Source organism: Malus domestica, chromosome 02 (assembly GCF_042453785.1).
Source record: "Malus domestica chromosome 02, GDT2T_hap1".
Taxonomy (NCBI): Eukaryota; Viridiplantae; Streptophyta; class Magnoliopsida; order Rosales; family Rosaceae; genus Malus; species Malus domestica.
In genome coordinates, this window is record NC_091662.1 from 19,293,971 (window position 1) to 19,319,308 (window position 25,338).

The 25,338-nt window shown below is 38.1% G+C and overlaps 1 protein-coding gene across 1 annotated transcript; it reads left to right on the plus strand.

Moving 5' to 3' along the window:
- The first annotated feature begins 1,992 nt into the window (after nucleotides 1–1,992).
- LOC103405802 (BEACH domain-containing protein C2) lies at nucleotides 1,993–24,862 on the plus strand. Its single transcript, XM_008344815.4, has 32 exons — nucleotides 1,993–2,223; nucleotides 3,162–5,243; nucleotides 5,978–6,771; nucleotides 7,601–8,305; nucleotides 10,877–11,011; nucleotides 11,270–11,374; nucleotides 11,735–11,848; nucleotides 12,787–12,863; nucleotides 13,187–13,268; nucleotides 13,547–13,873; nucleotides 14,328–14,893; nucleotides 15,390–15,474; nucleotides 15,695–15,889; nucleotides 16,157–16,702; nucleotides 16,784–16,927; nucleotides 17,141–17,617; nucleotides 17,802–17,944; nucleotides 18,044–18,113; nucleotides 18,266–18,349; nucleotides 18,890–18,946; nucleotides 19,080–19,148; nucleotides 19,233–19,319; nucleotides 19,401–19,517; nucleotides 20,491–20,640; nucleotides 20,774–20,858; nucleotides 20,950–21,070; nucleotides 21,258–21,354; nucleotides 21,448–21,561; nucleotides 21,778–22,147; nucleotides 22,920–23,680; nucleotides 24,117–24,239; nucleotides 24,355–24,862. The coding sequence occupies exons 2-32, from the start codon at nucleotides 3,212–3,214 to the stop codon at nucleotides 24,430–24,432; spliced, it is 8,910 nt and encodes a 2,969-aa protein (XP_008343037.3). The 5' UTR covers nucleotides 1,993–2,223; nucleotides 3,162–3,211; the 3' UTR covers nucleotides 24,433–24,862.
- The last annotated feature ends 476 nt before the right edge of the window (nucleotides 24,863–25,338 follow it).

Below are 25,338 nucleotides of genomic sequence, written 5' to 3' on the forward strand. Positions count from 1 at the left end.
TGAGTGGCTAGTTTCGTGGTTGAGTGGTAAAGGTTGATTTGAAGCTCTGGCGGCGGGAGGGATCAGACGACAAAGATTTTGAATCCAAGGTTGCAGAGGACTTTGACTCTTTTTTTTTCTAGGCTCTAAGGTTGCTGCGAGTTGCAGCTGTGGGTAGTGTGATAGATTTTTTGTAGTTCAATGTGTGGGTTTCTGAGTTAACCCCCAATCAGGTGGTTGGAGAAGAAGAGGACTTCACCGGAGTTATGAAGGTGAGGGTGGTGTCTGGTGGCGTGGGAGAAGAAATTGCATGGTGGTGATGGGAAGGAATTGCTAAGCTTAGTGTGAGACCCTTTTTATTATTTTATTTTTGTTGTTACTAAATTATTAATTTCTCAATCTAGTTGGATGAGTCCGGGACCCAATTGCGTCACGTCAGCAGTTAATAGCCAAATTGACAGAAAATTTAACCGAGGTCTGACATTGCAACAAATTCATAAATTGAAATATAACATTTTAATGTTTAAAATATGATGTATGTGATTGTAGTTCGACTAATAATTGAGGTAATTTTGTGTAATTTACCCTAACATTTAAATAAGCCTATTTTTTAATAACCTTTAATTAATAAATTAATTCAAGTAACCCTACTTTGGTATTTCTATCACTATTCAATTTTTAGGATTAATCTCAGTTTCCTATCCTAAAATTTCGTGGTTTTCAATATTTGGTACATAAATTTTTTTTCATTCCAGAATCATACCTCAAGTCTTAATTTTGGGACAGTTTTATACATCCGTTAAGCTGGTTATTAAGTCAGTCGTTAACTGGTGATGTGACGCTCACGTGAACAATGACTAGGCACCACATGTCAATATGGGCCCACGTGAATATTAAAAATTAAAAAAATTAAAAACTAAAAATAAAAAACTATAAAACTAAACCTAAATCTAAACCGTTCCCCATCGCCTAGACCCATTCTTCCTCATTCGTCCTCGTCAACTTGGTCTCCTTCCTTCGTCCTTCTCCCCACTCGCATTCATCCTTCTCCCAACCCGACCAATCCCTCCCCTAATCCTTCCATACCCAACCCAACTCGACTTGGTCTCCCTGCAACGTGTTCGAAATCGAGAAGACCCTGACCTCGCTAAGGAAGATCACGTAGACCAGAGAGGATGCCCGAGCCCAACTTTGCACCTTGCAGTGCGTGGTCCTTGGAGTTTGCCCATTAAATTTTTTCCAATTCCAATTTCTAGTGTTTTCCCTATTCTTGCCCTTAAAAAAAATTGCAGAAATTTGGGGACGAAGGTGAAGGCCAGAGAAATCTCGCTCATCTCTTCACTCCACGGCCAAATCCCACTCATTGGGTTTTCATCTCTTATTCCTTCATCCGTGCCACGGCGAAACTGGGCAAAGCCAAAGGCACGACAGACTCACCAACTCAGATACCAACCATTTATTTTCTGCCTGAACCACCCAATCAACCCCGATTCCACCATGACCCGCACCTGTTGCTGCTCAATTGTGGCAAGCTCACGCATGCCTGACTACCCGTTGCAACCCTCCAGAACCACCAAAGTTGCATCTCCATCGCACCCAAATCCGCAAAAGAGAGAAAAAGGGACGTGGAGAGAGGAAGCAATTATCCCCACCTTTTTTTTTTTAATTTATTAATTTTTTTAGTTTTTTTATTTTTTATTTCCATGTGGACCTTAACGACATGTGGCGCCTTGTTATTCTCTACATGGACATCACGTCATCAGTTAACGGCTGACTTAACAATCAGCTTAATGGATGTATGAGATTGTCCAAAAATTGAAACTTGAGGTATGAGTTTGGGATGAAAACAATTTCATGTACCAAATATTAAAAACCCCTAAACTTTACGGTAATAAACTAAGATTAACCCCAATTTTTATGTCCATTCCTCATCTTTTGCAATTTAAAAATATTTTCCTTGTCGGAAAATTAAATAGAAAAATAAAAATAAAAAAACATGCCATTGCTTAAAAAAGGAGTTGAATTTTATTTTTATTTTTGACTGGGCAACCAGACCGCACACATAAACACCATTTACCTCCGAAATCCACCATTTCTCTCGCGCCCAATTAGCCCCCTCTTCCCGCAACATCTCTCTCCTTTTCTCTGTAATTTTTTCCGTTTTCGCATTTCTTTCCCATTTTCTGGATTCAATAAATCGCTGCAAAATTCGTCGCCGTTTTCCCCGATCCTATTTTCCCCCAGGTATTTAATTTGGTTGACGATTTTTTTTTTAAATTTCAATTTTAATTCAAATTTTAATCAATGAATCTGTTTTGGTTGAATATCAATGGCGATTTCACTCTGATCCGTGCTTTTTCTGTAGCTACGAGAAGCTTTATAGTTGCTGTATACATTGGTATATTAGTTGGTAGTGTGGGGAGAGTATGATCGATCCGCGGCATTGTTGTAAAACCCCAATGCGCGGTGAGATCGATCTACAATTCTTCGGTACTACGAATTCGAATCCAGTAAATGTGTATGAATTGTGTATGGATTTGCGTATGTTCTGTATATGCATGTTCATGTTTTGGGTGGTTAGGTAGATCCGTAAAAATGAAATCTTGCTAGCTTGCTTTCTTCTTTGATTCGAACCTTCAATAGGGTTGTCTTTGCGAACCGCTATATCCGGCTGCAGGAAAATGTGGACATAGATATTGGAGTAGATGGTGGAGGCTGTATTAAATGGAAGAAGTCACGTGGGGGCTGTATTAAATGGGAGAAGTCACTTTAATTAAGCTAAGTAATTATTGATCTAATGGACTATGGTGAAATCGGGATTACTTAAAATGAACCCGACTTGGCACAATAAGCAATAGACTGCTAGAAGAGTTGCAACTCGATATGTAGAATAAAGTTCCAACTGGAGACGACTATGTGGTGTGGGATGAGAGCTGCTTTAGGGTTATGTCTGCAAGAATTTTAAAAAGCTAACAGAGGGATCTTACGTATTTAGTGGTTTTATCTGTTGGAGTTTTTTCAATTTATTATGATATCCACTACTTTTATCCTTGAAACTTGAAAGTACTGTCAGTTAGTAGCTTTATTTTCCCCTAGTCAGATAGGTGATTCGTTGATTATTTGAATTGGTTGTGTTTTTACAAGGTTGACTAAATGATATGATTATTTTCGTAATTTTGTAGGTAACTCAGTGTATATGCTATATATGAATTATTCATAGAGCTATATTATAATGGAAGAAGAAGAGGAGAGGAAGAAGGAGGTTGAAACGATTTCCAGCAAGGATTCAGATAATCATGAGGTGGTGAATGGTGTACAGGAAAAAATTGATCCATCACATCAGGAAACTATTAATAATGCTGATAGTGATGTAGCTGATGTGAAACAAAATAGCATAACCTCGCAAGTGGTCGATTCTGTCACTACAGTAGTGGATGAAGATCATTTTGAGCAGGTTTCTTTGAAAGATCAGGATAAGATTGGTGCATCTCAAGGTGTTCACGTGGACTCTAATCAATCATCAGTTTCAGATATTGCTAGACTATCATCTGGTCAGTTTGAAGATGCCTCACAGTCATTTACAGCAGAATTGAATTCTTCTGTAGGTGATGAAATGCGATCTGATCAGTCTTCCTGGAGCCCAGTGAAGGACAGAAAATTTAGTCACAAGCCATCTATGTCATCTTCTAGTTTTGATTCTGCTTTTTATGGGGATGCAGGTTATTCTCCTGCTGGTTCACCTCCAAAACCAAGGCCAAAACCTGCTATGCCAAATGTATCTCCGGAGTTATTGCATTTAGTGGATTCTGCCATCATGGGGAAGCCTGAAAGTTTGGATAAACTGAAAAATATTGTTAGTGGTGTAGAGAGTTTTGGAAGTGGGGAGGAAATGGATGGCATTGCATACTTGGTGGTTGATTCACTTATTGCGACAATGGGCGGCGTTGAAAGTTTTGAAGAAGATGAGGATAACAATCCTCCTAGCGTGATGCTGAACTCTCGGGCTGCCATTGTCTCAGGTGAGCTTATTCCTTCGCTTCCTTGGGTTGGTGATAGTGATGTTATTATGTCCCCTCGGACACGGATGGTCAGGGGGTTACTTGCAATTTTAAGGGCTTGTACAAGAAACAGAGCCATGTGTTCAATGGCTGGTTTATTAGGAGTTCTCTTGAGGTCAGCAGAGAAGATATTTGTTCACGATGTTGATTCTCCGCTGCAAATGAGATGGGATGGAACTCCCTTATGTTATTGCATTCAGTACTTAGCAGGACATTCACTCAGTGTTATTGATTTGCACAAATGGTTTCAAGTCATTACCAGAACACTTACCACTGTATGGGCAACCCGTTTAATGATTGCACTGGAGAAGGCAATGGGTGGAAAGGAGTCGAGAGGCCCAGCATGTACTTTTGAGTTTGATGGTGAAAGTTCGGGTTTGCTTGGTCCGGGGGAGAGCCGTTGGCCTTTTACCAATGGGTATGCGTTTTCAACGTGGATTTACATTGAATCATTTGCAGATACATTAAATGCAGCAACCGCTGCTGCAGCAATTGCTGCTGCTGCCGCTGCCAAGTCGGGAAAATCGTCTGCCATGTCAGCTGCTGCTGCTGCCAGTGCCCTTGCGGGTGAAGGCACGGCACACATGCCACGACTGTTCAGTTTCTTATCTGCTGACAATCAGGGGTTTGAGGCATATTTCCATGCACAGTTTTTGGTGGTTGAAAGTGCGAGTGGAAAGGGTAAGAAGACTTCTTTACACTTTACGCATGCATTCAAGCCGCAGTGCTGGTACTTTATTGGTTTAGAGCATACTTGCAAGCAGGGGATGCTTGGTAAAGCAGAGAGTGAATTAAGATTATATATTGATGGATCGTTGTACGAAACTCGACCTTTTGAGTTCCCTCGGATCTCTAAGCCGCTTGCGTTTTGCTGCATTGGGACAAACCCTCCTCCTACAATGGCTGGTTTACAACGTCGACGCCGGCAATGCCCTTTGTTTGCTGAGATGGGGCCTGTTTATATTTTTAAGGAACCAATTGGCCCAGAAAAGATGTCACGTTTGGCTTCTAGGGGAGGAGATGTGCTTCCTTCTTTTGGTCATGGGGCAGGGCTGCCATGGCTAGCAACAAATGTGCATGTGCAAAATATGACAGAAGAAAGTACATTATTGGATGCAGAGATAGGAGGATGCATTCACCTTCTCTATCACCCCAGTTTGCTGAGCGGGCGATTTTGTCCAGATGCTTCCCCTAGTGGTGCAGCAGGTCAAATTATTTATATTTTTATCAATATCTTACAATGAATAATAACCAGACCAAAACTACAATAGTGTTGGGTTGGTCTTTTGCAGTAACAGTAAAAACTATGCTTGAATGCAGAATGAAGGAAAGAAAACAGGGAGAAATAAAATATGACATAAATTTTAACTTTCTTCTTTTGTTTGGATGGGGAGAAATTGGAAAAATAGAAATTTAAAGAAATTTTTTTTCCCTTATTTGAATGAGAAGAAAAGAGGAAGGAAAGGAAAGCGAAGAAGATAAATTTGCTATTTTTCCGTAAAAGTTCAATATAGTTATGGTCCTTCTTTTTTACTCTTGAGGACAATAATTAGACAATTAAATCTCGTCTCGAATTTCTCTCAACTTCTGGAGAGTTTTAAAATGTGATTGGCCCATGGGAAAATCTTCTCCCCCCTTTTCTTTCTTTTTCTCTATCTTTCTTGCTTCCATTCAAAGGAAAACATTTTTCACTCTAATTTTAATTCCTCTTTCCCTCCCTTTTTCTGTCTTTCTAAGCATCTTTTTTTCAAAAGTGGGGGTGTGGCCAGGAATTTTTAATATAAGGCCCGATATGCTGATGATTATTGCATTGACGCCTCCTATTTATTCTATCTTAGTACGTTTGGTAGTGTGCTCGACCTCATGCTTCATGGTTTGGGTACCCTGGTGGTGTGTACTTGTCTTTTTCTTATTTAGTTACCTATCACTGTTATTTTCAGGCATGCTTCGACGACCAGCTGAGGTTCTTGGGCAGGTACATATTGCTACTCGAATGCGACCAATGGCAGCTTTGTGGGCCTTTGCCTATGGGGGTCCTATGTCCTTACTTCCACTGACAGTTAGTAATGTGGATAAAGATAGCCTGGAGCCACAACAAGGAAATCCTCATTTGTCTTTGGCTACCACAGCTCTCGCTGCTCCAATATTCCGAACTATTTGCTTGGCTATCCAACACCCTAGTAACAATGAAGAGTTCTGTCGTACCAGAGGGCCAGAGGTTCTATCAAGAATCTTAAACTATCTATTACAAACTTTGTCTTCACTTCATGCTGGAGAGGAAAATGGTGTGGGAAATGAGGAACTTGTTGCTGCCATATTATCCTTGTGTCAATCCCAGGAGAAGAATTATGCACTTAAGGTGCAGCTTTTCAGTACATTGCTTTTGGACCTAAAAATTTGGAGCTTATGCAACTATGGGCTACAAAAGAAGCTTCTTTCATCACTTGCAGACATGGTTTTCACAGAGTCATCAGTAATGCGAGATGCTAATGCCATTCAGATGCTTCTAGACAGTTGCAGAAGATGTTACTGGACAATTCGTGAAAAGGATTCAGTGAATACCTTTTCTCTTTCACATAATGAGACCAGACGTCCTGTGGGTGAAGTGAATGCTTTGGTTGATGAACTCTTGGTCATTATTGAACTCCTAGTAGGAGCAGCACCCCCTTCATTGGCTTCAGAGGACGTTCGTTGTTTACTGGGGTTCATGGTTGACTGCCCACAGCCTAATCAGGTATAATTACTCTGCTAAAGGTTGATTTATAGGTCGAATGTATTTATGGTGTTGCTACTTGCTCCGAATGGTTTACTTCTCCTACAACCCCCTCCCACCTCCCAAATTAATTGCATTTTTACTTGGAAATTGTAATGTTGGATCATCATATGCAGGATATATTGTAGTATGGCATACAATACTTGCTTACTCTGATGATTTGCTACTCTAGTATGACCTAATGAAGCTCTTGTGAGACATATTTGCTCCATTCTTTTATCCTCTATAGTTTTGCCGGGCACCTCAAGTCGTCCATATGGAGGAAATAGTGCTCATGGTCCAAATTGTCCAAACACCTGGCCATTTTCTTGTGCCATTGGATGTGCACAATAGGGTCCACACCTTAACCAAAATTGGCATTATTATTTTTTTTTGGAGAGGAGAGAGGGGAAAGGAGGGGGTGGGGGGTGGTATTGGCTTGATGAACACTATATTATTCTTACAGGTTTATGAGACTTGAAGACAGCCTTTTAAAAATATGACGAGAAAGCTCGCTCAACCAAAATGTGTAGTAGATAACCAAATCCTTTCATTTACCTCATTCAGCTTTTCCTAAATTGTATACCACATTAGTACGTTACTAACAAGTTTCTCTGTTATTGATTATTTTCGAGTAGCTTAAAGCATCCTGCAACTCTGTTTAAGGAAATATTTCTGCATGAATTTGAATTCTCTTTGATCCCGGCTTCTCACTTTAAAATTAGAATAATCAAGGAAGAAAAGGTGTTTGGATATATTATGCTTGATAGTTCATGTTGATATATGACTCTAAAAGGCGTTTGTCTTCCAGGTTGCAAGGGTATTGCATCTGATTTACAGGTTAGTGGTACAGCCAAATAAATCAAGAGCACAAACGTTTGCAGAGGCGTTCATAGATTCTGGTGGTATAGAGACTCTTCTAGTTTTGCTGCAACGAGAAGCCAAAGCTGGTGACTATACTATTCCAGAATCCATGACCAAGGATGACGAGATTTTGTTTGTACAGGGACCCGAGCCAGTTAGTAACACTGATGCTTATGAACAAGTTCAGGATGATGAATCATCAGAGGGAAATGACCTCAATTTGCATGAGAAAATTGGTGAATCTACCCCTAACAGAGGTAGCAGTCCTCTTGCAGTTTCCCCTGATTTGAAAATTGGAAGAACGACTTCTGCTGCAGAAAGTACTTTTACAAAGAATCTGGGTGGTATAGCTCTATCCATCAGTGCTGACAATGCAAGGAATAATGTTTACAATATCGACAAAAGTGATGGGGTGCTTGTGGGCATCATTGGGCTCTTAGGTGCTTTAGTTGCATCAGGGTATTTGAAATTTGGTTCACGAGCATCGTCGGATATGGCAAACACTCTTCTAGGTAGTGCACTGAATGATGGAGGTGGTACCATGTTTGAAGATAAAGTGTCTTTGTTACTTTTTGCTTTACAGAAGGCTTTCCAAGCAGCGCCAAACAGGCTTTTGACCAGCAATGTATATACAACATTGTTGGGGGCGTCGGTAAGACATTCTTTTATTTCAGTGCTCATATGTTGCCATGGGTTTGTTTACTAAGAACAATTTTGTGACTTAAAATAATCTCTACATGCCTTTCATATGATTTCTTGGCTAAAACTTTTGGCCAGAAATGGGAGTAGTAATAATTGAGTTCATTATTAATGATATACGGATATATATATATATATATATATATATATATCCTAGTTCTTTCTTTCTTTTAAAAGTCTGTTATTTTTGTTTTGTGGCTAAGGATTGTACGAAGTCCCTTTCCAATTATATGGTTCATGCTCTGTTTACCTCTTCATAGGTGTTTCTTGGGCATATAGTTTAAGCTGAAAAATCAGGGCTTATGAACAAGTCAAACATTGTAGTTTGCATTTCTGCTGCACCTGTTCTCTGTGTTGGTTTTTCCAGCCCATGATGAGTTCTCCAAAGTCTATTAGGAATTGTAGTCTTAGGATTAAATTGTTTACCCAATTGGTGTTGTTTTCCCAATTCAAGTTGTTTACCCGATTTAAGTTATTTACCCAATTTAAATTGTTTACCCCATTGAACTTGTTTTCCCAATTGGAGTTGGTTTCTTATTTGGAGAAGGATTCACAATTAGATTCCAATTAGGATTACTAATGCTTATTGAAGAAGACCTTTATTATGTCTATATAATGGGGTTATTGCACTAGGTTTGATTTGGAGCAAAACAGGTATACCACTCAAGGCATGAGAGTGAGAGAATACTGTAAGGGCAAAGTGTATGCGAGAGAAAAGAAAAGAGATAAAGAGTGTATTTCTTGTTCTTGTTCTTTGAGGTTTTTCGTCAAGTCTTAATCCTAGAAGCTTGGCAAGATTATTCGTTGTACTCATTATTGATATAGTGAAAGATTGTTGTTGCTGCCCTATGGACGTAGGGTTATATAGCCGAACCATGTAAATTCTTGGTGTTATTATCTTGATTGTTTTGTTTTCGATTTCCAAGTTTGTTATGTTTTTCCATTCTTAAACGCGATATTCACAAGTGGTATTAGAGCTGGGTTTGGCTGATATCCGTTTAGAATGGAGGTAGCACCATGATGAAACTCACCCGCTCCAACATGGTTACTTGGAAAGCAAGAATGGGGGACATGCTTTATGTAAAGATCTCCATGAGCCTATTGAAGGTGTTAAGAGCAAGGAGAAACGCAAGAATGGGGGACATGTTAGCATGTTCAGTGAAGAAACAAGGAGAAAAGCTTCAGGTGCAGATGCTAGGCACCTCTTTGTCACATAGAAAAGAGGCAGAAATTCTGGTGAGACGAGATTCAGTGGTGACTGCCACTATTGTGGGAAAAAGGGTCACATGAAGAAGCATTGTCGTAAATGGAAAAAGGAACAAAAGGATGGGAACAATACTGTAGGTATTGTGAGTTGTGACTTACGATGTAGAGCTTCTTTAATGCAGATAAGCGATGATTACTGGCAAAGAAGTCTATAATTGCTTTTGCCAATGAAGATGAGAGTTAGTCTCTTAGGAATTAGTCTTAGAGGATTAAATTGTTTACTCAATTGGAGTTGTTTCCCAATTGAAGGTTAACCAATTTAAGTTGTTTACCCAATTTAAATTGTTTACCCAATTGAAGTTGTTTTCCCAATTAGTGTTGGTTTCTCAATTGGAAAAGAATTCATAACTAGATTCCAATTAAGATTAAAAATCCTTAGTGAAGAAGACCTTTATTATGTGTATATAAAGGGGCTATTGCACTAGTTTTGATTTGGAACAAAACAATAAATTGTATACCACTAAGGAGTCAGAGTGAGAGAACACTGTAAGAGCGAAGTGTGTGCGAGAGAAAAGAAAAGAGATAAAGAGTGTATTTCTTGTTCTTGTTCTTTCAGGTTTTTTGTCAAGTCTTAATCCTAGAGGATTGGCAAGATTGTTCGTTATACTCATTATTGATATAGTGAAAGATTCTTGTTGCTGCTCCGTGGACGTAGGCACATATAGCCGAACCACGTTAATTCTTGGTGTTATTTATCTTGGTTATTTTGTTTTTGATTTCCGATTTTGTTCTGTTTTTCCCATTCTTAAACATGATATTCACAACACTATGGTGCAGCTTCACTTCAGATAATTACTTTTATTCTTGCATCATTGGAACTTTAGTCTTGTGTGGTATTGATTGACATTTTGGTCTTATGATCATGTTATGGTATACTTATGCTTTAGTCTGTTGTCATTGTCATGGTTAAACTTCCCTCTAATTTGTAATTTCTCTTTATTTTTGCGTGATGAGTTGATACATTACATAGTTCAACTGAATCTTTGTGATAATTTTTCTATACTTTTGTTGTTAAACCCGATCAACGACGTTGTGTCCAAGACTTGAGGTTTTATAAGGTCACAATGTCATTCAGCTCATTGTATTATTGAGTACACTTTTCGTGTTCCTTTTAAACTAGAAGCGCATTCTTTTTATTTTTGGTGTGGAAATCCTCTTAAAAGTAAATTCCAAGGGGGAAGATTGGTTTCATTTTATAATTTTTTGCTCATTGAAAAAGCCATACATTTATGTAAAGTTGTTCTCTTTTTCTCTTTAGATCAATGCCTCTTCAAGTGATGACGGAATGAACTTCTACGATTCTGGTCATCAATTTGAACATATGCAACTTCTTTTGGTTCTCCTGCGTTCACTTCCATATGCATCCAAGGCTTTGCAAAGCCGAGCGCTACAGGTATCACTTTTTAACTTTCCCACGATGCTCTGTCTATCTACTATATGTGAATTTGTTGAATCAAAAATATATGTGGTAATTGGAATGAACAAAACTTTATGCAATTTTCATAAATAAGAATTTTTAGGCTCTTAGATTTAATGTAGTAGGAGGCTAGAATTGTTTACACGCTGTATTTCTTGCTTCCATGGGTTTCTTTGTTGAATCCTCGTCGATATTCTTTCATATTCTGAGATTCTTCTTTCTATATGATTTCAGGATCTTCTGTTTTTGGCTTGCAGTCATTCAGAAAATAGAAGTAGTCTGACACAAATGGAGGAATGGCCTGAATGGATTCTTGAGATTCTTATCTCTAACTATGAGGTAACATCTTCTACCATTATCTTAATATAATCACTTATCATTTACATCAGGCATTGCAATTATAGTGTGATATATACCACAAGCCTTTTCGGTCAGTGGTTCATCTCTTCTTTTGTTAAAGCGGGGTTTTGGCTCAAGCCATGGTGGAATATAATATAGGAAGGGGGAGCACTATCCCTCACTTTGTAAGCCAGCCCCAAACTACCTTCCGACTCTAATTAAATCTTTGTAATATGACATTTAGTTCAGGTTAGAAAGTTTTAAGTTTCAGTGAAATGTGATCTTACCTATTTTAATCGATTGAAACTTTGAAGATAACCTAACTCCATGTTACCGCTATTGTATTACCTGATTTTACAGATGGGTGCAAGCAAACATTCTGATTCTGCCAGCTCAGGAGATATAGAGGACCTTATACACAATTTCCTGAGTATCATGTTAGAGCATTCAATGCGCCAGAAGGATGGCTGGAAGGTTAGGTTCATGTGTGTATATATATTATTCTCATCATTTTACTTGGTTGACCTTGTATGTTATTGGCTTCTGTGTAGGTGATTTTTAGGTCCTGCATATAAATTTTAGATTTTTGCCCGCTCATATCAGTCCTCTGTTTCATATAGTTTCTACTACATGTCTTATCATTGTCAGCATTTGACGTAATGTTTACTGGGAGTGGGATTCTCAACCGTGTATATTGAAATGAATTCCTGATTTGTACGATAGAGATTCTGTGATTTCGAGCAAAGAGAAGCTGATCTTTCGAAATGCTAGATTTTCAAGCACACTGATGATCTGGTTAATCAACATACTTTTCTTCATGTGTGAAAGTAATTGACTGTGACTTGGGCCAAAAAAGTAATACTGCAAAAAGGAAGTAATAGATGAAGTTAGATACCTGAAATGGAAATTTACTCAAATAAACTCAACTAAAGAGGACTACATGTCTATTTTCCTGGATAACTTCGGGTCTATCTTTTCTGCTTAACCTTGTTTAAAATGTTTGGTCTACTATCACCCTTTTAAGTTCATATTTTCATTTTTCAGCCTCTCCATGCTTTGCTCTTCAGCAGCTCACTCTAGTTCAGTGGTCCATTAATCCCCGGTCTTAGGTCTTTATTGCTTGCTGTTGCACTTCTCCCCATTCTAACTAGAATCCTTACTTAAAAAATTGAACTCACCAAATTATTTGTCGAACGCGACCCAAGTTTGTGATTGACAAATGGGATTGATTTGGCTGTATTGATGCCTTGCCATATTGGAAATGTTGTTATTTAGCCTTTTTTAGGAATTCTGTTCATTCTCCATATCCTTACTGTGCTTTTAGCAATGTAGGTTAAGTGTGGTGAGGTTTAGAATCAGTTATTTTCTAATTGATCAGTCCCATTCATGTTGTTATCACTTCCCCTCTACAGGATATTGAAGCTACAATTCATTGTGCAGAGTGGCTTTCCATTGTGGGTGGCTCGAGCACTGGAGACCAACGAGTTAGGTATTATGTTATCTCTGGCTAAACCAATGTGAAGTTTTCCTGTAATATAAATGATTTGTCAAGTTTCATGAAAAAGTCTTTCAGTTGCTGTTGAACATTTGTACTTTGGCTCCAAATGTGACAGCATGCTTTTCTGTTTACACAGGACAACATGCTTATTCAGCCCTTCAAAAAAAAAAAAAAAATCTTTTTTTTTTCATGAAAAAGAAAACTTGCGTCTGAATTGAAAACAAAGAATAATAACATTTAGTGGTTTTTGCTCTCGTTGGAATCCTAATGGTTTATTGATTGCCTAAACTGGTTGTTATTTTTATTTTTGAAAGACGTGAAGAATCGTTGCCCATATTTAAAAGGAGGCTTTTAAGTGGTTTGTTGGACTTTGCAGCTAGAGAGCTCCAGCTTCAGGTATCCTTCGTATATTATTCTTTTACCTTTTGCATCCTCTTTGGCCTCCAATTTCCAATTTTTTTTTAATGAAATTCATTGGAACCTCGCACTCACTCTCTCTCTCTCTCTGTTATCCTTGTTTACTTCCCATGTACTAGGGTTGTATCCCATTTTGCAGTTTTAGTTTATGCTTTACTAGTAAGAAAAGAACTATATGCTACGTTTTATTCTAAAAGTTAACCAGTTGAAAAAATAAAACCAATAATATCTATATTGAGCTTTTCTTTTTACCACAGACTCAAGTTATTGCTGCAGCATCTGCTAATGTGGCAGCGGAGGGTTTATCACCAAGCGATGCTAAGGCAGAAGCAGAGAATGCTGCTCAGCTTTCTGTTGCTTTGGTAGAGAATGCAATTGTGATACTAATGCTTGTCGAGGATCATTTACGGTTGCAGAGCAAACTATCCTGTGCTTCACGTGCACCAGATAGTTCTCCATCTCCCCTTTCCCTTGTCTCTCCAATGAATAACCACTCAAATTCGCTGAGTACAGTTGTGGAAGATTCCATTGGAGCTTCGGGTGAACGCAAGTCATTATCTAATGATTCTGGACTTCCTCTTGATGTACGTTGACAGCATTTGCACAAAACACATGAGCAAATGTTCACTCTTACTCTTACTCGTATATAATATTTCTCCATACATTATATTTTCCATTTAGTTCTCCATTTATAGTGTTTATTTTCTCGCCCACCCTCATAAATAAATGAAAAAAAAAAAAAAAAAAAACGCATCAAAATGTTGGTGCCTTTAACTGGGTTCTCATAATCATACTCTTAGCAACTGCTCCTCTTATACCTTTTGGTTTAATTGTGAATTTTTTTTCCACTTCTTTTCTTTCTGCTGCGTATTCATAGTTAATATCTTATAGTCGTAAGTTTATAAACTTTATATTCCATCTTCTTAGCTAATTTACCATTTTAAATTGACTTTTGTATTTCTTCTCGTTTTTGTCCTTTTGTTTTTCTCGTTCAATAATCTTTATTCATGGGGCTTACGCTTGTAAGATTTTGATCAGCTTCTTGCGTCGATGGCTGATGCGAATGGTCAAATATCTGCAGCAGTGATGGAACGTCTTACTGCTGCAGCAGCAGCTGAGCCTTATGGATCTGTTTCCTGTGCTTTTGTATCATATGGAAGCTGTGTTATGGATTTAGCTGTGGGGTGGAAGTATAGGAGCAGATTGTGGTATGGTGTTGGTCATCCATCAAATACAGAAGCCTTTGGTGGTGGTGGCAGTGGTCGGGAATCTTGGATGTCTGCACTGGAGAAGGATGCAAATGGAAACTGGATTGAGCTTCCTTTGGTAAAAAAGTCTGTGGCAATGCTCCAAGCATTATTATTAGATGATTCGGGACTTGGTGGAGGACTTGGCATAGGAGGTGGATCTGGTACTGGAATGGGAGGGATGGCAGCACTCTACCAGTTATTGGACAGTGACCAACCATTCTTATGCATGCTCCGAATGGCTCTTCTTTCAATGAGGGAAGAAGATGATGGTGAAGACAATCTGCTTATGAGGAATGTAAGTATAGATGATGTGAAATCAGAAGGGAGGCAACCACGCTCAGCATTGTTGTGGAGGTGATTTAACCAAAACTTATTTTCATTCTTTATTGTTTAGAACTAGATTGTAAACCCCCTCCCTGTTTCCTTTAAGTTTGATAGGAATCAAGAGTGGAATCCATGGTTTCTCAATTTGCTGGTTGCTGGCCTTAAAATTGACTATGAAAATTTATTCTTGGATAACGATTACATTCATTACATGCTACTTTGAATGGAGAAGCATTCTTCAAAATAAAAGATTCCAGAGATAATGGGTAGTAACCAGTCAGAGTTAAGCATTGCTCTGAATGAATTGATCCTCCAATGGCCCGTTGTGAAACTGCAAGGACCCTGTATATTGTGGATTCTAGCTTCATGTTTGGAACTCTGAATCATATGAGTTGTGAAAAGAAAACTCTAAGGAGGCTGTTTAATTCACTATTACATATATGGCTACATCCTATTGTTCGTTTCCTCATGTTACACATATGAGACTCTTGAATCATTACTGCTAATTCTTGTTACTAATTTGCAGTGTGCTTTCACCTGTTCTGAACATGGCGATTTCTGATTCCAAGAGACAGAGAGTGTTGGTTGCTTCCTGTGTTCTTTATTCTGAGGTTAGTTTTCTTTCAGTTTTGCGATGTTATAGTGAATTGGTAATACATGTTACCAATTAGCTTATGCTCTTATCAAATTTTAACTTTAATCGACTTTCATACTATCATAGTCTTGATATTGCTTTCCATCCACATACTCTTTGAAAGCTGGTTTTATGGTTGTCTTGTTTACCAATTATTGTTTGTTTCTGTTACCTTGTTTGTTTCCTCGTTCTTGCAGTTGTATCATGCTGTTGGCAGGGATAGAAAACCTCTCCGTAAAAAGTACCTTGAAGCCATTGTACCACCATTTGTTGCTGTTTTGAGGAGGTGGCGGCCACTTTTGGCTGGCATTCACGAACTAGCAACTGCTGATGGTTTCAACCCTCTTACAGTTGAAGATCGTGCATTGGCTGCTGATGCCCTGCCAATAGAGGTTTGTCTATTTAATATCAATTTGTGTTCTCTGTAGACTTGATTAATTTTTCAGGCACTTAGAATTTGGTGGTTGAAATTTAATGTTGGGGGAGGGGTGCACTTTCTAGGTTTTCTTCTTGCAACTTTCATTTGTGCACCTCATCATTGGCTTATTATGACCCTTTTGATGTCTCTTCAGAACTGAAGCTATTCGCTTTTTCGTGGAGTCCATTGTCTTGAATCTATTGCTTCACTATTTGATACATTTTGACCATATTTCTTTCAGGCTGCTCTCGCTCTGATATCTCCAGCTTGGGCTGCTGCTTTTGCATCACCGCCTGCTGCAATGGCACTGGCGATGATAGCTGCTGGTGCCTCTGGTGGAGAAACTCCAGCTCCTACAACAACTTCTCATCTTAGGCGTGACTCCTCATTGCTCGAGCGGAAAACTACTAAGCTTCACACATTTTCAAGTTTTCAAAAACCTTTGGAGCTGCCTAACAAATTACCAGCTCTACCCAAGGACAAAGCTGCTGCAAAAGCTGCTGCCTTGGCTGCAGCTCGTGATCTTGAACGTAATGCCAAAATTGGTTCTGGGAGGGGTCTCAGTGCTGTAGCAATGGCCACATCTGCACAGCGGAGAAGTGCTAGTGACATGGAGCGGGTGAAGAGATGGAATGTTTCTGAAGCAATGGGAGTTGCCTGGATGGAATGTTTGCAGCCAGTTGATACGAAATCTGTCTACGGAAAAGATTTTAATGCTTTATCGTATACGTTTATTGCTGTACTTGTTGCAAGTTTTGCTTTAGCAAGAAACATCCAACGATCTGAGGTTTCACCTGTTCTTGTCCTCATAGATTCTTTTACATATTGAGGTAGGATATCTGATTTGTTTTCTTTTCTTGCTCTCCAGGTTGACAGACGCTCTCAAGTTGATCTTATTAGTCGTCATCGTTTGGGCAATGGAGTTCGTGCATGGCGCAAACTCATACATTGCTTGATTGAGATGAAGTGTCTTTTCGGGCCATCTGGAGATCAGTTATGCAAGCCTGCACCTGTATGTTTTGCAATAACTGCTTTTGTTTTACTGGATTTTTAAATTTTGTTACATTCGGATTAGTTTCTCGTGTTCCGTTTGGAACAGTGGTTTTCTGACTGATTATATATTTTATGAATTTTTTTGTTTGTATTTATGGCTCTTGCAACCTACACTATCTTTTGGGGTTTATCTAAAACTATATTTTCTGAAGATATTATAACTGTTTTGTAGGTTTTTTGGAAGCTAGATTTTATGGAAAGTTCAACTAGGATGAGACGATGTGTAAGGAGGAATTACAAAGGTTCTGATCATTTTGGTGCTGCTGCCAATTTCGAGGATCATAATAAGATGAAAGAACGAGAAAATGGCATACATTCCTCAAATGCTCCTATTCTGGCAGCAGAAGCAATAGCTGTGGAAGCTGTCAATGAAGATGATGAACAGGGGGAAATTGATAATTTGGATGGCAGAACCCCTAGTGAAGAACAAAGTGGGGAGAATCAGCCACATCTGTCTGAAACAGCCGAGCAAAGCCTGCAGTCAACTATGGAATTTGGCGATGCACAAGTTTCTTGTGAACCAGACTTGGGAGAAAGTTCATCAGCAGTGGCGCCTGGATATGTTCCAAGTGAGCTTGATGAAAGAATTGTTCTTGAGCTTCCTTCATCGATGGTTCGACCATTGAGGGTCATACGCGGAACTTTCCAGGCAAGTCTAAATGTGTGATGCTGGACAATTGTTTTTCCAAAGGATCGAAATAAATGATGACATTTTTGTTGTTTTCGTTCTAATGTATCATAATTAGTTACTGAAACTTTATTCTTCAGTGCTTTAGCTTAATCTTGTATATTGATATTTGCTAATTAGTTTTGGCTTATGTGTCTTCTTTCAGGTGACAAGTAGGAGAATAAATTTTATAGTTGATAACAGTGAGGCCAATGGTGCAGTGGATGGATCAGATTGCACCGAAATGAAAGACCAAGAAAAGGATCGCAGTTGGACAATGTCTTCCCTTCATCAAATATATAGCCGAAGGTGATGTCGAACTTGATTTGCATGAGTATCAGTGTAGTTTAAATTAACGTAAATGATGAGTATTTCCTATCTTATATCTTCCTTCTTTTTTTGTTACAGATATCTTCTTAGACGAAGTGCTCTGGAGCTGTTTATGGTTGATCGTTCGAATTTCTTCTTTGATTTTGGGGTAACTCTATGACAATATGTCAATTAAGATTATATCTTTGTTATTACTATCATAATTGGAGGCATTTTGGTTGTTTTTAACCCTAATGAATCTCCTGTTGACCAACCCTTTTTGTTGGTGATTTAATTTGCGTCCCACTATTATTTCCTCAGAGTACTGATGGACGAAGAAATGCATATCGAGCCATTGTTCAAGCACGACCTCCTCATTTGAATAACATTTATCTGGCAACTCAGGTTTTCACCATGCTATTCCTATAAGACTGGAATTTACTAGCAGTTTGCGTTAGTGTTTGTAGCCTCAGTAACCAGAATACCACTGTTTAGGAATCCATTGATTGTTGTGTGCATGTATGTGTACACCTGCACGAATAGTTTGATTGGTCACCTATTATCGTTATATGTTGGTCATGCTTTCTCATCCTAGAGTTAATCATGCTTTCTCATCCTACAGTTAATCATGAATAGAATTCTCCTATCCATCTCACATCAAGTGATGTGTTATCAAACTTATTATTGAGATGTGTGCCTAACAAATTCAAAGAGCTACTGTGCATTCATCTGTATTATTTCTCTTTAGAACATACATTAAATTAGTTACTGTGGAGACCTGAACAACTTTCTGTCTTAATTTTTTCTATACATCCTAGAGCATAGGAATTGAAGTTTTATGCTTGGTAGATGTGGACGTTTCTATCCTGGATGGTATTTAATACAAGAGTTCATATCTTAATTTGTGTTCATTTAGAACTTATATGAGTTGATATTTTATTATAGAGACCCGAGCAACTTCTAAAGAGAACACAACTTATGGAGCGTTGGGCGAGGTGGGAGGTATGACTTCTGATTGAAATTCTACTTATCATTAACAATGTGTTTTTTTACCTATGCTTCTTGTTTTTCTTGTTTTTATAACATATACTCTCTGAAATAAACGATAACTAGTAGAATTACAACCTTTGTGCAGATCAGCAATTTCGAATATCTAATGCAGCTCAATACACTGGCTGGGCGTAGTTATAATGACATCACGCAGGTGGGATATTCTGGATAATTTTGTATTATATGTGTGTTTTATACTGTTTATCTGCCCTTCACATTTCTTTTTTATTTCTTTCAGTATCCTGTTTTCCCTTGGATCCTTTCTGATTACAGTTCAAAGAGATTGGATCTTGCTGACCCTTCTTCCTATCGAGATCTTTCAAAGGTGGGATCTTTAGAATTCTGCATCCATTTGTTTTAGATTTGTACACCCTGATGTTAATGACCCTTTTATGTATCCCCACAGCCGGTTGGTGCATTAAATGCTGATCGTCTGGAAAAGTTTCATGAGAGGTATTCCAGCTTTGAGGATCCAGTCATACCGAAGTTCCATTATGGTTCTCATTATTCCAGTGCTGGAACAGTAGGTTCTTTTCATTTTGTCTTTCAATATTTGTCATGTTTCGTCTTTATAGTGGTTGTTGGCAGACTTATCAGATGATTCTTTAAAAGATGCTGATAAGTGTTTTATGCATATTTATTATTTTGTTTACTACATCCTCTTGATACGCGGCCCTTGTTTGAACTATTGGTTGTTCTTTTATTTTCACTTCCTGGTGGTTGTCTAATTTAAATGCAACTATGCCACTACAACATTATTGGTTGCTGGTGGCACTTGCCAAAAAGTAACTGCTTTCTTCCTATCAAAGCGAAAAGGGATAAAGGGGCAACTGATTTGTCTTCATGATAGATGCTAGAGAAGTCGGCCTTTGTGAAACCCAGTTAACAGTGCTTATGCATCATGAATATCAAGTCAGGAACCTCTTCTAAATGCTAACATACTCGAATTCCCTTTATAGGGCTCCACTTAAGCTGTGGCTAGTCAATAGAATGGGTGCTAGTATATAGAGGGGATTTTGTGGAAGAGCTGCAGGATAAAGTTTAGGTTTTACACCTTACTTGGGCCTCTGTACCGGTTGAATTTAGGAATGTAACTCTTGAAGCGATTTTATAGATTCGTAGGCTCTTTCGCAAAATGTTTATAGCACAGAGATTGTAAGGATTAGGGATGTTTAGCTGTGGTATTTTGTTGCTGTGGTAGACTCCTTGTATTTGGAGGTGTACTTTTCAATTTCTTGTTTGTGGATAAAAAGTTCTCTTATTCCCGGAGAAAAAGCAGTTGTTAATTTGACTTTTTCTAACCTGGCATACATGACTGTCTACTCTACTCAGGAAAGGACTTCAGTGCAATTTTGACTTCGTTATTATATTATGACTTTTTGTTTTTACATTGAAGCCAATATCCAATACTCTTTTGGCTAGATAAATTAGATTTTTGAAAATTATTCTCTAGTTTTCTGGTGTTTTTATTTATACTGGTAATTATTTTATTACAGGTTCTATATTACCTTGTTAGAGTTGAACCTTTTACAACTCTTTCAATTCAACTGCAAGGCGGAAAATTCGATCATGCAGATCGAATGTTTTCAGATATTGCAGCTACTTGGAATGGAGTCACTGAGGACATGAGCGATGTGAAGGAATTGGTATGGTGTCACCAATTTCATAAAAGTTTAATTTTACCAAATTAGATGCAATGATTATTTATTTCATTTACAGAGTGATTGCTTGTAGCAGTCAATAAGACTTTGATTTGGTTCATTCATTTTTGTATCTTAGGTTCCTGAGTTATTCTACCTCCCGGAGATGTTAACCAATGAAAATTCAATCGATTTTGGTATAACACAAACAGGTGGACTACTCGGTAGGTCCAAAAGTACACTGTGTGTGTGAAATTGATAGATTGTTGTCAATTATACTGGTTTGATTGTTTTGCTTTTCATTTTACATGTCAGATTCTGTAAAAATTCCACCTTGGGCTGAAAACCCAATTGATTTCATCCATAAGCATCGGAAGGCTCTAGAAAGTGAGCATGTATCTGCGCATTTGCATGAATGGATTGATCTCATATTCGGGTAGTTTTTTTCAATCTTATTTTGTTTTTTGTTTGTTTCACACATATATTTTGTATCTACCACTTTTTTGTTTCATTTGGTTTTTTACTTTTATAAGTTGATCACAGCTCTAGAGTGTCTTTATATATCAACTTTGAGTGTTTCATTTTTGAAACTGTTATATTCATTAATAGATTTGAATATACAGGTATAAGCAGCGGGGCAAAGAAGCTATAATAGCAAATAATGTTTTCTTTTACATTACCTATGAAGGGACGGTGGATATTGATAAGATCTTAGACCCAGTAAGTCTGGTTTCCTATAGCATCTGTATGTTTTTATCCATTATTGTTTGATAATTTCTTTCAATAATTTTTTTCCCCCTGTGCCAAAATCAGGTACAACAGCGTGCAACACAGGACCAGATTGCATACTTTGGGCAAACACCATCCCAGCTGCTTACCATCCCTCACTTGAAGAGGTTGCCATTAGCAGATGTTCTTCATTTACAGGTACCATTCTTTCGGGAAACAAGAAACATAGCGGAACCTTTCAGATTGTTTATTTTATTTGTGGAAATTATCCAATCTCACATTATATTACATTTTGGGTAACCAATGAGGATTTGATTTCTTATGAAAATATCATGTGTGTGTATATATATATATTTTTTATTTTTTTTTCTTTCTTTTGATGAAAGATCATTATGATTTATTTTTGAATGTCAGACCATCTTCCGGAACCCAAAAGAAGTCAAACCATATGCTGTTTCTGCTCCTGAGCGCTGCAATCTTCCTGCAGCCGCCATTCATGCTTCTTCAGATGCCATCATTATTGCTAATGTAAATGCACCAGCAGCAAATGTTGCAGAACATAAGTGGCAGCCAAACACTCCAGATGGCCAGGGTATGCCTTTCCTCTTTCAACATGGAAAGGCTACAGCAGGCTCAACTGGTGGAACATTTATCCGTATGTTCAAAGGACCAGCTGGATCTAGTTCTGATGAATGGCAATTTCCACAGGCGCTAGCATTTGCTGCATCTGGAATTACAAGCTCAGCTATAGTTGCCATAACATGTGATAAAGAAATAATCACTGGTATGTGTTCATTTTCTTGCCTTAGTTTTCACTGCTTTGTTCTATCATGTAAAATTTGACAATGTTTATGTTTTGGTTTAAAGGTTTTTTCTTCTTCATAATTTAAAGAGTGAAAATATGTGAGAGATGTGAGGAACAATGAAAGAGTACGACTGAAGCAACAAAATAAAGAGAAATTAATAGGAAAGCTCATCATGAATTAGGGTTTTTAATGCATTCATAGAAACTAATAGGAAAGTTTTGACAGGATTTATTCTTCTTTTGGGCATTTTTATTTGCTATGTATTATTCCTCCGGTTATGTTTTGTTTTAAATTGTATTGTGACTGCACGTGGATGAGTGTTTACCATTCAATACATGTGTGTCTGTCTAAAACGTTTTGTTTTTTCTTTCAAACAAATTAATTTAGTCGACGAGTCTTTTTTAGAGATGGGGGAACTCACTAAGGACATGAAGGAAAACTAGACTTTGCCCTTCCCATTTGTGATTTGTGTGTGCGTTTGAATTGAAACTTATTTTCACATGTGCAGACTGTATAGAGTTGTCAGTTTACAGACAAAGTTTCTTCTTCCTTTCTTAAGATTAAAAGTAATAAACTAGTGTCAAGTCTTTGCCCCATTTTTTTATTCTAAAAATGGCATGTGATACTAGTGCCCGTGCCTAGCCGGGCTTGTGGATTTCTTTTGCTTAACTGTATCATAACTTGTAACTAAGTTTCATCTCCGTTTGAAATAAGTTTGAATCTAAGCGATAGCTTTTGGCTTGTGACTAGGTGGGCATGTGGATAATAGTATTAAGCTAATATCATCAGATGGAGCAAAAACCTTAGAGACAGCTTTTGGGCATTGTGCTCCAGTCACTTACCTTGGGCTCTCACCTGATAGCAACTACCTTGTGACGGGATCCCGAGACACCACTGTATTACTTTGGAGAATACATAGGGCATCTACTTCTCGCTCTAGTAGTATATCAGAGCCTTCTGGTGGGACAGGTACACCGGGCACAGTCAACGGTAATAATTTATCACACATATTGGCAGACAAAAGCAGGAGGCGTCGTATTGAAGGTCCCATACACGTTCTTCGCGGCCACCAGAGGGAAATACTTTGTTGTTGTGTGAGCTCAGATCTTGGGATTGTTGTTTCATGCTCACAATCATCAGATGTTCTCTTGCATTCGACAAGAAGAGGTCGGTTGATTAGAAGGCTGCCTGGTGGGGAGGCCCATGCTGTCTGCCTATCATCTGAGGGAATCGTATTGACTTGGAATAAGACGCTCAATACTCTTAATACCTTTACTCTTAATGGGGTTCCAATTGGCAGAGCTCAACTACCTTTCTCTGGTAGCATCAGTTGTATGGAAATTTCTGTTGATGGATGGAGTGCTTTGATTGGAATAAACACGTCTTTGGAAAACAACGGCTGGGATTTGAAACTGAAGAACACAGAGTTTGAGGATCAGAATTCAGATAAAGCTGAGGAATTGGACGTCCCGTCGCCTTCAATTTGTTTCCTGGATCTTCATACACTAAAGGTATGAGAAATGCAAAAATAGAGTCATTTGCCTTCTGCGTTTGACTTTTTGGTTGGTAGTCTTCTTGTTAATATCTTATGTGTAAACAAACTGACTTGTTTCAATTGTCAATTCCCTTGGAATTTGGGAATGTTTCATATGCTTACATGACCAAAGATCATAGGAGTTTCAGCAATTGGGGATCTTACCATTTCAACGTGATAAAACTTTCTGCAAAACAGGGGTCTTCGCTGGTTTTCTTTTCATTTATTCCTGTCCAATTCAGTTGTTTACTTCTCCGATGTCTTCCCGGGGTTGGATTGTACTTGTTTTTTGTAATGGAAAAATTGAGTAGTCTGTATTTGTGATGTGGCTTTTTCTCTTTATATGTATGTTTGGTTTCGTAAGTGAATTGGTTCCTATTCAGCTCACAAGCCCGTGGTCCTTTACACTGCAGGTTTTTCATGTATTAAAGTTGGGACTCGGACAGGATATCACATCTCTAGCGCTGAACACGGATAATACCAACCTTTTGGTGTCAACTGTCGATAAACAGTTGATAATTTTCACTGATCCGGCTGTAAGTCAAAAACTTGTTTGTCTCGTGTAGTTTTTTATAAGAGTTTCCAGTCTCCTTGGACTTTTATTAAACTCACTTTCATAAAATTGTTAAATCTGGTGCTTATTGCTTGCAGTTGAGCTTGAAAGTAGTGGATCACATGCTCAAGCTCGGTTGGGAAGGCGGTGGACTGAGCCCCCTCATCAAATCATAGTTTTAGGAAAAGGACTACAGAAGATACCCAACACTAGTTACGACGAAGGCATGAACTGCATTGGCATGCTAGTTGCCCCTGTTTTGTAAATCGAGCCAATTCATTCGTCTGCAATTTCGAGCTGTGTTTTGAGTGTAAGATGTGTATTAGGTAACCATCAGAACCCCAGAGTTGCAGGTTATTAGAGTTTGTTGCAGGTTTTGTTTTTTTGACTCGATTGAGTTGTAAGTATGTAGGTTGAGATGACGGGCTCATGTCGATGGAGGCCTCTGGCTGTTCATTTTTGTTCATTGATTTGTTTTGATATTTTAGTGAAAGAAAATATAGAAGTCGTTTTGGAATAGGGCACGAGGACTCTTCATCAAGAGCTATGGAAACATGAATTTTTCTGCGTGTGATCTAATATTTTAGTGGATGTAGTGTTGGTTTATACTCATGCGTCTGGTTTTGAAACTCGTCTCTTAATTTACTGTAATAGTTTTGAACCCTTTTCTCTTCTCCTTAATAATAATAAATTCACAAAAAAAAAAAGACGGAAGAATATTTCTTCATATTTATTCCCTTTCTAATCCCTTCCAAATAAAAAATTATTCTCCACTACCACCTCAATATGAAAGTATAACTCTACATACTTTTTGTGGAAATTTGGTTTAGGCCACAAAAATAATTTTCAATTTCAGTACAAGTTGATGGACATTTCATTTTCTGATATAGGTCAATACAAAAAAAAATATTCCTCAACTTAGGTCAATAAAAAGTAATTTTTCTTCAACCTACTTTACCTCTTCTTTTGATACACAAAAATCAAGGTTTAAAAGGCATTAGGCACTAGTTAGACCGTATGGAAAGATCTAGCGCCGGGGAATTAGGTGAGGCGTACTAAAAAAAATGTATAATAATATGCAA